General features: G+C 41.1%; 2 protein-coding genes across 4 annotated transcripts in view; one reads left to right on the forward strand and one right to left on the reverse strand.

Moving 5' to 3' along the window:
* Positions 1–598: 598 nt before the first annotated feature.
* Positions 599–12,698, forward strand: part of HIBCH (3-hydroxyisobutyryl-CoA hydrolase) — a 156,252-nt gene continuing 144,152 nt past the window's right edge. For all 3 annotated transcript variants that reach the window (XM_036253436.1, XM_036253435.1, XM_036253438.1), the window contains exon 1: positions 599–668. In XM_036253436.1, coding sequence (XP_036109329.1) covers positions 607–668 — 62 coding nt within the window. In that variant the 5' untranslated portion in view covers positions 599–606. The remainder of the gene's footprint in view (positions 669–12,698) is intronic.
* The window catches only part of INPP1 (inositol polyphosphate-1-phosphatase), a 31,622-nt gene continuing 22,904 nt past the window's right edge, over positions 3,981–12,698 (reverse strand). Inside the window, exons 3-6 of the mRNA XM_036253434.1 lie at positions 11,945–12,005; positions 8,919–9,119; positions 6,251–6,425; positions 3,981–4,725 (exon numbers count right to left, since the gene is read on the reverse strand). Coding sequence (XP_036109327.1) covers positions 4,158–4,725; positions 6,251–6,425; positions 8,919–9,119; positions 11,945–12,005 — 1,005 coding nt within the window. The 3' untranslated portion in view covers positions 3,981–4,157. The remainder of the gene's footprint in view (positions 4,726–6,250; positions 6,426–8,918; positions 9,120–11,944; positions 12,006–12,698) is intronic.

Below are 12,698 nucleotides of genomic sequence, written 5' to 3' on the forward strand. Positions count from 1 at the left end.
GAACAACCAGGGCCGGGGACAAACTGCAACCGAGGTACATGCCCTTAGTGGGAACCGAACCCGGGTCTCTCCAGATCGCAGGTGGACGCTCTAACTGCTGAGCCAAACCGGCTAGGGCTTCCCTCAACTCTTAATAGGGCTAATATCCAAGCCTTGAACATTAGCTTGGGAAATTCTGACACAGGAGTCCAGGTTACTTCAAGCATTAAAGTGATTGTTTGGGAATTTAACCAACCAACTCTAGGACTAATTCTCAGCACTAGAGCAGTTTTCTGAAGTATTTTGAAAATAATGCCTAGAAGTAAAGTTGTAGGTGATAATACATATTAATTCTTGTCCCGTTTCTGAGCCCAGTCCATTCATTAAATCAATATGCATTTAACACATGAGCAATGAAGATACATGACATACGAAAATCCCTTCTCTTGTGGAGCTAACATTCTAGAGTAGGGAGACAGAGGAAACAAGTTGTCTTGTATTAGAAGGCTATTGCTGTGGCGGGGAAAGTGGGGCAAGGGATAGGAAGTGTGGGATGGGTGAGAGGATGTGGGTTGCAATAATGATAAGTAAAGTTCATACAGACATGGTGACAGTTGAGCAGTTTTGATGGAAATGAAGGAAGGACCTATGCCAATGTGTGGAGAAGAGCTTTCCAGTCAGAGAAAACAGTAAGTGCAAAGGTCCTGGGGTGGGTGGGTGGGGGCACGCTTGGCAAGTTCAGGGCACAGCAAGCAAGGCAGTGGGGCTGGAACAAAGTAGGCAAGGAGAGGAAGAGCAGATGACTGTTTATCCCACAGGGGTAGGAGGTGGATGGTGGGCCTGGTAAGCTATGTGAGGACTTTGGCTTGTACCCTGAGAGAGTTGAGGAACCATTAGAGGGTTGTTTTGTTTCTGTCGTTGTTTGTTTTTTCTGTTGGAGGGTTTAAACAGAACAGAGACATGGTCTAATAGATGTTTGAAAAGGATCACTCTGGCTTCTGTGTTGCAAACAGGTGGAGGCAAGATAAGAATTCATTGCAATAATCCTGGTGAGACATAAAGAAGGCCTGACAAAGGGTGAGGGTAGCAGAGTGATGAGGAATAGCTCAATTCTGGCTGTATTTTGAAATCGTAGCTACGAGGGTTTCCTGAGCCACTGGATGTGGCTTGTAAGAACAGGAGAGGAACTGACACTGGCTGGGCTTCCCAGAGACTGCTCGAACTGATGTGCCCTGGAAGCTCTCTATTAGCCTTCACCTAAGGGACATGGCAGACTCCTGTCTCTGCCAGTCTCCTGTAAAATACACAGGCCAATGCACAGACACCTGATCTCTCTGGAACACCCCTCCATCACGACCCCCAACTCTGTTCCCATCAACTGAGTTCCATGTTTACCTGGAGTTGTTGACTTCTTTCCAAAACTGTATATCCCAATCGTATATTTAATACTAGATTAATTAAATATAAAATAATGGAACATGAGTTTGAAAACAAAGAATTGAAGGCTTTGGAAAGGGTTGATAACGGTGAGTCTTAAAAACATTACTAATGCCCTGGGCAGCATTGCTCAGTTGGCTGGGTGTTGTCCCATGCGTCAAGAGGTCACCAGTTCAATTCCTGATCAGGGCACCAGTTTGATGCCCAGGTTGCAGGCTCAGTCCCCCGTAGGGGGTGTGCAGGCTCAGCCAATTGATGTTTTGCTCTCACATAGATGTTTCTTTCCCTCCCTTTTCCCCTCCCTCTAAAAGTAAATAGAAATATTTTTTAAAAAATATTACTGATCACGAGGCAATTGTAAAAACGGGGAAATTTTAAATCCAAAATGATTATGCTCTCAGATTATTTTGCGAATATTTAAAGTTCTTCCTGTAAAGAAATGAATATTGAAGATCATACTCACATGGGTGTGGTTTATGCATACTTAAACGTGAGCCTTGGCTTTCCTTCAAGGATTGACAGTGTGTGTAATAGATGTTTACAGAATATATCTGAGTCCTTGTTCTATCCAGCTTCTTCCTGTCCCCTAATAAATTAACAACTGCCTGTTTAGATCACATTGAAGATGACTGTTTTCACTGCATTTTATTGATGATTTACATATTCTAAAATTTTCATGTGGACAATGAAAGCTTTTTCCTTTTTTAAAATTTTTATTTACTGATTTGAGAGGGAGAGAGAGAGAGATTGATATGTTGTTCCAGTTATTTACGCATTCGTTGATTGATTCTTGTAAGTGCCCTGACTAGAGATCAAACCCGGAACCTTGGCCTAATGGGGATGATGCTCTAACCAACTGAGCTACCTGGCCAGGGCCCAAAAGTTTTTTCTTGAACCACATTCTGTTTCTCCATCCTGGTTCATATGAGGGAGCAGGAGTAGTTTTTCTGGGTTTTGTTTTTCAATGTGTTTTGTGAAGAATGAACTCAGGCTAATGAACGAAATAGACTCAGAGACATAGAAAGGAGTATGGTTCAGACTGACAAACCTCAGGGTAGGGGGGTTGGGGGGAGAAGATGAACCAAAGAACTTGTATGCATGTATGCATAACCAATGGACATAGACAACAATGCAGGGGGGTGGGAGGGTGGGAGGAGGAGGAGGGTGTCTAGGGGGGAAAAAGGAGAAACATCTGTAAAAAAATAATAAAAATTAAAAAAAAAAAAGAATGAACTCAGTGAATTAAAATTAAATATTAAGTAGTGAGAATATACAGGGTGGGAAAGTCTAGATTTACAGTTGGAATACAAATAATACAATAATTAATAAATAATATAAGAATAAACTCTTTGCTGTGCTCACAACTGTAAACCTACTTTTGTCAACCCCTATACAGCTTAGGAGCCCTCAATCAATCACAAAGCACAATTCAAACTTTAAAAACTATAACCCTATCACTAGATAAATTGTTGGACTTGCTGTATGCCACAAAATACTATTAGAAACAGTTTGTTTTCATTGGTTTGTAATTGTAAAAAGAAAATGCTGCAGAAATATACTTTGGCCCCTAGAGGGCGCAAGGTGGAACAAACTCAGGGCTGAGACTTGATGCCTGTAGATGGCAGCACTACATCCTTATCAGGTCTGCTAAAGAGACTAGGAAGTGATCTAGGACATTCAATAAGGGATGCTAATAGACACAAGGACTATATATATTTAACTCTACCTGTTGTTGTTGTTTTCTTTCAAGATCCATGTTCAATTTTTACTTCAGAAAATATCCCTTGTCATTTAGGGGGTGGGTTGTCCAGAGCTGAGCAGAGGGCTAATGTGGGTCATCAGGTGTGTGCAGGAAGAATCAAGGCTGTTCTTCCCTTCTCCAGGACTGTGCTCTGTTGTCAGATATGCGTGGGCGAGGGGTGGGGAGAGGAGGCTCGGGTCCCAAGCTATGGTTCTTTGGGGGACTGAAGAGCTCTAGGAGCAGCCTCAGTCTTATGTCTGCCTCTGGTTTTTGAAGTGGAGGTTTTTGAAGTACATAGGCAAAAACTGCAGAAACCTCTACTCTGTCTCCTTCTACCTTAACTTCTGAAATGGAGTGTGCATGGAGAGTATTAGTGAAAGAGAGAAGTAGAGAGAGGGAGGGTATGTGTGTATGTCTAAGAGGATTAGAGTATGTGATGTGAAAGAGGGTATGAGAATGTGTGAAAGTGTGTGTGTGTGTGTGTGTGTGTGTGTGTGTCGGGGGGTGGGGAGGCTCCAGGCTTAAATTCTTATAACATCCACAGGCATACTGTTGAAAGTACATGAACTTAGCTAAATTATGCCTCAGATTCACAGTTCTAAATGCTCTGCCAAAGGCTAAAGCTGCAGACTTTCCCTTGAAGACAGGAAACAAAATGCAAGCACAACCCCCTCTTGGGCTCTTCAGAACATTTTACTTATCGCTTAGATGTTCAGAGGAGTTTTACTAACTGGGCAGGTTTTCCTCCTCTCTAATACATTATTGAAATGTTTCAAGCAACACTGATAGCACAATATTCACTATAAGAATTTCACACATTTATTGCATGAAAGTCATTTATTTACTGATATTAACATTATTATGAACACATAATGGAAAAATGCTCCTCAAAAGAGGAAGATGAATGTTGACCACCTATAGGACAAAGCTATCTTCAAAAGACAGATTTGGGAGAGAGTTTCACAGTTTGGTTTACCAGTACACTGAGGAAAAGGTTTGTCTATGGGCATGTATCTGCAGGTGCGAGGTTTTGGATGAGGAGGCTCAGGAATGTCTCCAGCTGCTTGCTTGATCTGTAGGCAATTAGTCCTCCCTTGTTAGCCCACCGATCCACCCCACTAGTACCTTTGTTTTCCACGTGGTACACCAACTGTGGCAAATCAAGCCCCGTTTCTGGATTTCTATCCAAGCATTCTTTGAAGTCTACCATTCCCCCACCCATGGCCCTGAGTATGGCATGAGCAGCACAAGAGTCCCACTTGAATGTGGTATCTTCTGAAAAGATGTAAATGTCAACAAGGCCCTGGACAACACACAGGCTCTTGTAACCAGCCCCAGCTGCCCGGAATATGCGATCTCCACATACACGTGACAGTGCAGCTTTGATAGTCTCCTTTTCACTTGTACTAATGACAGCTGAAAAATGGTGCGAGGATTCAGCCTCGGAGCTGGCGTCTTCAGTCAGTTGGCTCCGAGGTTCGCTGCCATTTCTTTTAGAGATGGGGGGCTGATGTGAGTAGATGTTGGTTCCCATGTAAGAAAGGCCCCAGTAGCACTGTCCTTTCCACCTGTGGAAGAGAACTTTCGGTTTGTGGAGGTAGGTTATCATATTTGTTTTTTATTATTCATGTTGCTTTCCAACTTCATGATGTGAAAAAATATATATTTAATGTAATGAGTCTCAATGCCCTTAAGCCTAGAAATCGATATCCAAGTAGCTCATTTGTTTCTAAAAGTGACTTCTCTGCATGCAGCGGCCTGTGGATTAGGAATGCTTTCCGTTCCACGGCAGCACTGCATCCGTCTCTAGGGCAATGCTGCAATATCTGTGGGACTTCTGGGCCTCGAGGGACGTGGCAAAATTCTATTGCCACTTTAAAAGGGAAAAAGATGAAGAGATGGATAACCTGATTTTTAAATCTGCAAGTCGTTTATGATCCTTATACATGTTTCTTCACTTGGTAACTCCTTTTCATTGTCTTATTCACAAGCCTCATTTCAACTTGAATACCAAGAAAGATGGTCTCATTATTTTTGGCAACAAACATAATAATAGCACCTATCATTTCGCAGTGTTTAATTCACTGTGTTTGTTGGGTAATTTACTCTATTTACAGAAGAAGAAGCTAAGGCTTAGAGGATGTCAGTGTAAGAATCTAAGCATCACTCCAGAATCTGTGCCACGACCTGCTTTGTCAGCCATTCCTGGGCCATGGTCATGTCTGCTCCAGGCCCAACTCTCCGTAATTTCTTAATGACATTTTAAAGGTAACAATTGCATTTTCAGATTGGAAGAAGGCAGGGGTAGAGGGAAAATGTCATAATTCCAGGGGTGTAGTTTGTTACTATTAAAGAGCAAATAATTTTTGGTTGCCAAAAACAAGTCAAAGTTCAATTTAAAAAAACATGTAGTCCTACACAGATAAAACAATGTGATCTACTTCAGTAAAAAACGAAAACCGCAGGAGAAAAGCTGCTAATTTCCACCTGGACTCTGCCATGCCCTGGAGTCAGTCCCAAAGCACAGGCCATGGTCCAAGACAACCGGCTCCCTCTGTGCTCCGTGCAGGATCCATGGAGGATGGAGAGGGAGGAGACTGACACATGTATAGGGACAGCACCCGTAGTCAGGGTCTCATCCTGATCACTACTCATCATTTGGCTGGATAATTTTCACAATTTGTTTTGAATTTCTTCTAAAATTGTGTAAAAGTTCAGCTGGCTATATAGTGACAGCATCTATCTTATTCCAAATGTATTAGAAGACACTGTTACCACTGTTCCATTAACCTGGTTTTGAATGGAGTCTAGGAATAGGAACAGGATGCTATATTCCAAATGCAAAACAATGATTTCCCCAAGAGGCCATTTCTTTTCAAAGTTTCTACCAGCATGCATCTAGCCCTGAATAAAGCTATGCCAAAAAAATTAGGCCAAATAAGATAACTTGAATTCAAATATGCAGACTTTTAGTAGGAACACCCAGTGCAGCAAGACATGGGAATGCCATGTGGAGTGACCATCTAGACAATAAGCAAAGCTAAGGTTGTAAATTCTAAAAACCATAATATACCAAAAGCGTTCCTCTTTTACCTGAGGGTATTTAGGTCTTGCGATACGAAAGGCTGGTTGATGACTCCCATCAGGGGCACCCCTGTCTGTATGTCATAGACACCAATCAAAATGGTGACACATTGAAGTCCACTGGGGAAGATTCCGTGGTTGGATTTAATGTCAGCTGAACCTTTTATATACTGATAAGTTGAATCTGAAAATACAGTAAATTTGTTTGGATTCAGGTAATGGATTATTTAGAAATTAAAGATGAATACATCTATAAACTCTGTCCTATATAATTTCTTTCTTCTAATTTAATAACTGCTATGGTCTGAATGTTTGTGCCCCCTCCCAAATTCTAACCCCCAAAAGGGATGGATGGTATCAGTAAGTAGGGCCTTTGGCAGGTGCTTAGGTCATGAGGGTGGAGCCCTCACGAATGGGATGTCTGTGAAAGAGGCTGCAGAGGGATCCGTAGTCCCTTCCACTCTGTGAGGGCACAGTGAGGTACTGGTTATGAACCAGGAAGACAGCCCTCCCCTGACCATGCTGGCACCTTGCTCTTGGACTCCCAGCCTCCAGAACCGGGAGAAATACATTTCTGTTGTTTGTGAACCACCCAGTCCCCGGTATTTGTTGTCGCAGCCTGAACGGACTAAGACAGTGACCATCGGGTTTTATCTTTGGGTGTCACTTGTATTGACTGGTTATTTGACTTCTTTCACTTCACTTTTAAGTTTCATTTTCCTGATCATATGGGAACCCGAAGGGAGAGGACATGCCTGTGGTTCCTGTGGCAACTAGCATAGCACTGTGCATATAATAATCACTCATAAATAGCCATCATGTCGAAAGCATTTAAAAGCTAGTAACTCGAGACAACTGGTGGGATTTCTTGGAGCTCTTATTAATCAGAGAAGTCCAATGGGACAGAAAAGCCTCCTTACAGGAATCTGTCCGGGGTAAAATTATCTTTTTGGGAGGGCAGGGGGATCACTCAAATTAGGAGGAAAGACAATTATGGGGCCCAAAAGGAAAAAAATTAATAGGGTTCCTGTGGGAAAAAAGCTGAGGAGCTAGGTTTCTTTTTTTTTTTTTTAATCCTCACCCGAGGACATTTTTCCATTTTTTGTTCAGATAGAGTGAGAGGGAGAGAGAGGAAGAGAATGAGAGAGAGAGAGAGAGAAACATCGATGTGAAAGGGACACATTGAGTGGCTGCCTCCCACATGACCCGGGAACAAACTACAACCCAAGTATGTGCCCTCAAAGAGAACTGAACCCGGGTCTCTCTGGACTGCAGGCCAAGGCTCTAACCACTGAGAAAACCGGCCAGGGTGGAGCTAGGTTTCTTTTTAAGAGATGTACATGCCAGCAGCTGACTGCCAACATCGGGTGAGTTAACACCCAGGAAAGGATGTGCTGGGCGAGAGATCGAGAGAGCTAGCTAACACTCAGTTTAGGACAGAACCCAGAACTGGGAGATCCCTGTCCTCAGAAATCTTAACTGATGCTGATTTACCTTAAGTGATAAAAAAAAAAAAAAAAATTGGGGAAAGACTCTTGCATTTACAATCCACTGGCTGAACGTTCTGTATTTCCTCAATGATCGAAGGCACTTCCGTCAGGTCAGTGGCTTGCGGGGTGGGAAGGGTGTGTGAGATTGCTGTACAGCACAACGAATGGGGCCAGTTGTGTTGGGTGGACTATGCCAGGCAGTCAGGGAAAGAAAAAAGAATTTCTGAAAATTAATACCTAGGGCACTGTGTTTATAGCATCTTTGAGAGGAGGCCTACACTTTTAGAACAGCGAGCTACAGATTTTGGTTCTATCATAGTCATGACCCCTCCCCAAAAAAGGGTGACGTTTACACAGGGCTTACAAGCTGCTCATGAGTCATATTTAGCTGTCTTGTGCTTGACCGGTACAGTGGTTTTGACTGCTTGTTTAACTGAATTCGTAGCCAGTGGTTAAAAATGGAGAGATCTCACTGAACCACCTGGACTTTCATTTCTCTCTGAACATCTGAAGAGCTGGCTGGACTCCCATATGGCACATGCCTACTGGGGCCGGGTGTTCTTTAACTGGTGTGTGTGCTCAGTGAGGCGCAGCTCTGTCGCTCTGGTCTTCTCTCATACTTAGCAGTCTGGCCCCTACAGTCTTTCAAAGATGAGTTTATTCAGCTTTGTACGTGTGCCTGATTGTGTGTGCACAAACGCACAGATATAAATACCACAAACACTTATACATATCTGTTATATATTATAGATACACATCTATGTATAACAATACATCATAACACATAAACAACTCTTCATTTATCACTTTAAAACTTTAAAGTTTTTTGAACTTCCAGCAGAGTTAAACTACATTCAATTTTTATCTTTCTTTCTTTTTTTATCCTCACTCGAGGACACTTTTTGATATTTTTGTTCGGATAGAATGGGAGGGGGAGAGAGAGAGAGAGAGAGAAACATTGATGTGAGAGAGACACATCAAGTGGTTGCCACCCACACGACCCCAAACGGGGCCGGGGAAAAATTGCAACCAAGGTATGTGCCCTTAGCGGGAACCAAACCCGGCACTCTAACCGCTGAGCCAAACTAGCTAGGGCTCAATTTTTACGTCTCTAAGCCACCCCCCACCCAGCCACACACACACAAAAGAACAAATAAATAAAAGCAAACACACTATCCTCTACTTACCTATGGGATCCACCCAAACTCCCAAAATGTCCTGTGGAATGGTGATCTCTGCTGAATCCAGAGTTGGGTCAGTAAAGGCAACATCTTGATGAACAACCTTGGCTAATGCTTCAGATGCCAACCTGTTCCCATTAAGGACTTTGCTAAGAAGCTCTGCTGTTTCTTCCTCTGTTGGACACAGTCTCAAGATAATCTTTTCTCCTAGAGTAAAGACAAACTAAAAGTAATTACATTTCAAGAGTTTCAGGGGAGAAAGAACAACAGAGGGTAAAGAGGAGCAAAAGCTGTGCACTTAGATGGAATGAAGGCAACATATCTGTGTCAGTGGCTTCTGACTGGGCTGGCTGCCAGAATCACATTGGGGTTGGGGGGTGGGGTGGTCATTCAGTCACAGATGCCTGGTGGTTGCTCATGCACTTAATATAGTGAGGGATGGTCCTGGAATTAACTCTTCTCCCCAGAAAAGACCCACATGGGCACACGCACAGTTTGTGTACAGCTGAAGGGGCCTCATTGGCCTGTTAACAACCCCTGCATCCTGAGTCCTTGATAATCAATCTTTTACTTGTTTTTTGCCTTTTGAGTTTTAATATACATAGGTTACCCTGTTGTGTTTGAATATGTGATTGAAAAGAACAGTGGTGTTGTCAACACTCCAAAGTGTTTCTACCTCTTCTATGGTGCTGCTTCTAGTGAAAAATTGTTTATGCCCAGTAAAGTACTAAGTTGAAGTATACTAATCTTTAAATAAAAAAGTGAAACTACGTGACTCTAAATAGCATACATAGGATAGCTCTCCTCTGAGAAACACTGGAAATCAGGATGTAACCAAAGCTGTTTCTCCACATGAAACCAGTTTGCCACCTCCAGGTGCTTTTCCATCACTTTAAACACGCTTCTGAGACCCCCCATTAATGTGGTTCCAGCTCCCAACAAAAGTGAGGCAAGAGGCTGGCAAATTAATAACAACAAAAAGTGACAGCAATGGAGAACATAAACTTTTTTTTTTTTAGTCCTCACCCAAGGACATTTTTCTTTGCATTCATCTTCAGATAGAGCAAGAGGGAGAGAGAGGAGGAGAGAGAGAAAGGAGGAGATAGAGAGAAACATCGATGTGAAAGGGACACATCGACTGGTTGCCACCCACACAACCCCAACCAGGGTTGGGGACAAACTGCAACCGAGGTATGTGCCCTCAGTGGGAACTGAACCCGGGTCTCTCTGGTCCATGGGCCGACGCGCTAATTGCTGAGCCAAACCGGTCAGGGTGAGAACATAAACTTTTAAATATTAAGAAAACACAGCACTTTGGGGCTTTTTAGGTACATAGACAAAAACTCCTAACTCCAGAACTTCATACAAATGGGTAGTTATGAAATAGTCACAGGGTTGTAAAGTACAGTGTAGGGAATATAGTCAATAATATTATAATAACTATGTATGGTGCCAGGAGAATAATGAAAATATCAGGGGGAAGGAACACTTTGTAAAGTATATGATTGTCAAACCACTATGCTGGATACCGAAACTAATACAAAATAATATTGAATATAAACTGTAATTGAAAAATAAAATGGAAAGTTCTTTTAAAAATAAAAATGAGCCCGGCCAGTATGGCTCAATGGTTTTGCATTGACCCATGCACCAAGAGGTCGCTGGTTCGATTCCTGGTCAGGGCACATGCCCAGGTTGTGGGCCCCATCCACAGTGCGGGGTATGCAGGAGGCGGCCAACTGATGTTCTCTCTCATTGATGGTTCTCTCTCTCTCTTCTTCTCCCTTCCTCTCTCTCTAAAATCAATAAAGAAAAAAATTAGAAAAAATAAATAAAAATAAAAATGAAATTCAGAACTTCAGGCCTCATACCAGATCTAAAAAATCCCGAGGTGATTAATATAATCATTAAAGTCTGGGAAACACAGTATAAACCCATTACAATGATGACTCTGAATCAGCAAGACACATTCACTTAAATTAAATTCAAATTAAATTAGACTATTACAGTTGAGGAATAATATTAATTACTGCCACTTACTAAGCATCTAACCTGGGCTCAGTAAAGTCTTGGGATCATTCAGAAGAGCAAGTCACATCACTCCTTTGCTTTAAAATCTCCAGTGAATTCACATCACACTTGAAAGGAAAACCCAAACTTTTTCCTACAACCTTCCATTATCTGTCACAGAATTAACTGCATCTGAACACATAGCCCATGAAAGAGAAAAAATTTTTTTCAGTTAATCCAGAAATCATTTTTTTTTCTAAGTAAATGTGCCTCTAGATGTTTAACTTTTTGTCACAGGATCAGTGTGTAAAGTTCATTATTTTTAATCTTCTACCATTAAGCAAACAAAAAGTTCAAGCTAAAAATGATTTATTTCTCTGAAAAGAATCAGATGGAGATTTTGATATTTTTCTCTATACTACAGGGAACATGAAGGCCCATCAAAGGAGAATCTGGCACACAGGAAACTAATTAAATAAGACTTAAAAGTTGGTATTCAAAGGAACATTTTTAATTAGTCCAACTCCCTTTATAGAGGTTCTGAGAGCCAAGAGAAGTGAGGTGATTTGCTCAAGATCACACAGTATTTAGGGACAGGGAGTTCTCTACATTCTCAGCCAAGGTCCATGGACTCCCCAGCAGGTCACAGATGGGTTTAAAACCTGGATCTGCAACTGTCTGCACAGTTGTGTAGAAGTACACCTTTCTGGGGCATCTGTAACTTCCACTAGAGTCCCAAAGGAACATACAACTTTCCAAAAGGACAAGACATACATTATTTAAATGTTATAGATTTATGTCTAAAATAATATATGTGGATTTGCTAAATAAGTCCAAGATACCACATTTCCCTAAGTTAAATGGCCTGATATTCTGAGGAAGTGAATGAAGCTAAACATTAAAATACATTTTCATTTACATGAAAGTCTTCCAAACATCCATTTATTTTATAATGTAAATTGAAAATTAAAATAGTATATTATAATTAAGTTACAACAATATATTAAGATTTGTATACTTACCCAAATCATTAGAAAACTCATTGGATTCCTCTCCAAAAATATTTTTTCCCAAGCCTGGAAACTGAATGATTCAGAGTATGACCAAAACAATAACAATAAAAAAATAAAACCCATATACATGTTCAATTCTGAACAGATTTCCATTTTATATTTCAAATTAAATAGTACAATTAGATCTGAAATGTAGAAATTTACAATTCCAGAAATCAATCTCTGCATAAGAAAGTGAAGTCAGTTTGGTTCAGTACTTAATTTTCAAGTATTTTCCTGCTCCTTTGCCCTTATAAAAAGTACAAATCATAGTAGAGCCTGGTTTCCTTCTGTCCTGTTGAGTTTGCAGAAGTATTTCTACAGACTTCATTTATCTACTTAAGGACCATAGAATTTGAATGTTTTCAAAGGAAATATTTTAACTGTTGCTCTTAAATAGCACCCTAGTAGCTTATACAAATCAATATTATTGATCAAGTACCTCAGATTATTACTTGATACTGAAGAGAAGGGATAAGAAGAAAACATTTTGTTTTCACTTTCAGGTGTGTCTTCTGCACCTGTTGGAGGTATTGTTCACCTTCAGGGTAGGAAGGTGATACAGCAAAAAAAAGAAGGGAAATATTTTGACCAATAATTTGTGCATCAATATAGAATGAAAAAAAAAAAGGAGCTCAGTAAGAATCTTCTCCTCTCTTTCTATGACCAGGAAGCTCTCAGATACATTTTGCTTCTGACTTTCTCTACAGTAAAGAAACTTTTT

The sequence above is a fragment of the Molossus molossus genome, unplaced genomic scaffold, assembly GCF_014108415.1.
Source record: "Molossus molossus isolate mMolMol1 unplaced genomic scaffold, mMolMol1.p scaffold_m16_p_11, whole genome shotgun sequence".
Taxonomy (NCBI): domain Eukaryota; kingdom Metazoa; phylum Chordata; class Mammalia; order Chiroptera; family Molossidae; genus Molossus; species Molossus molossus.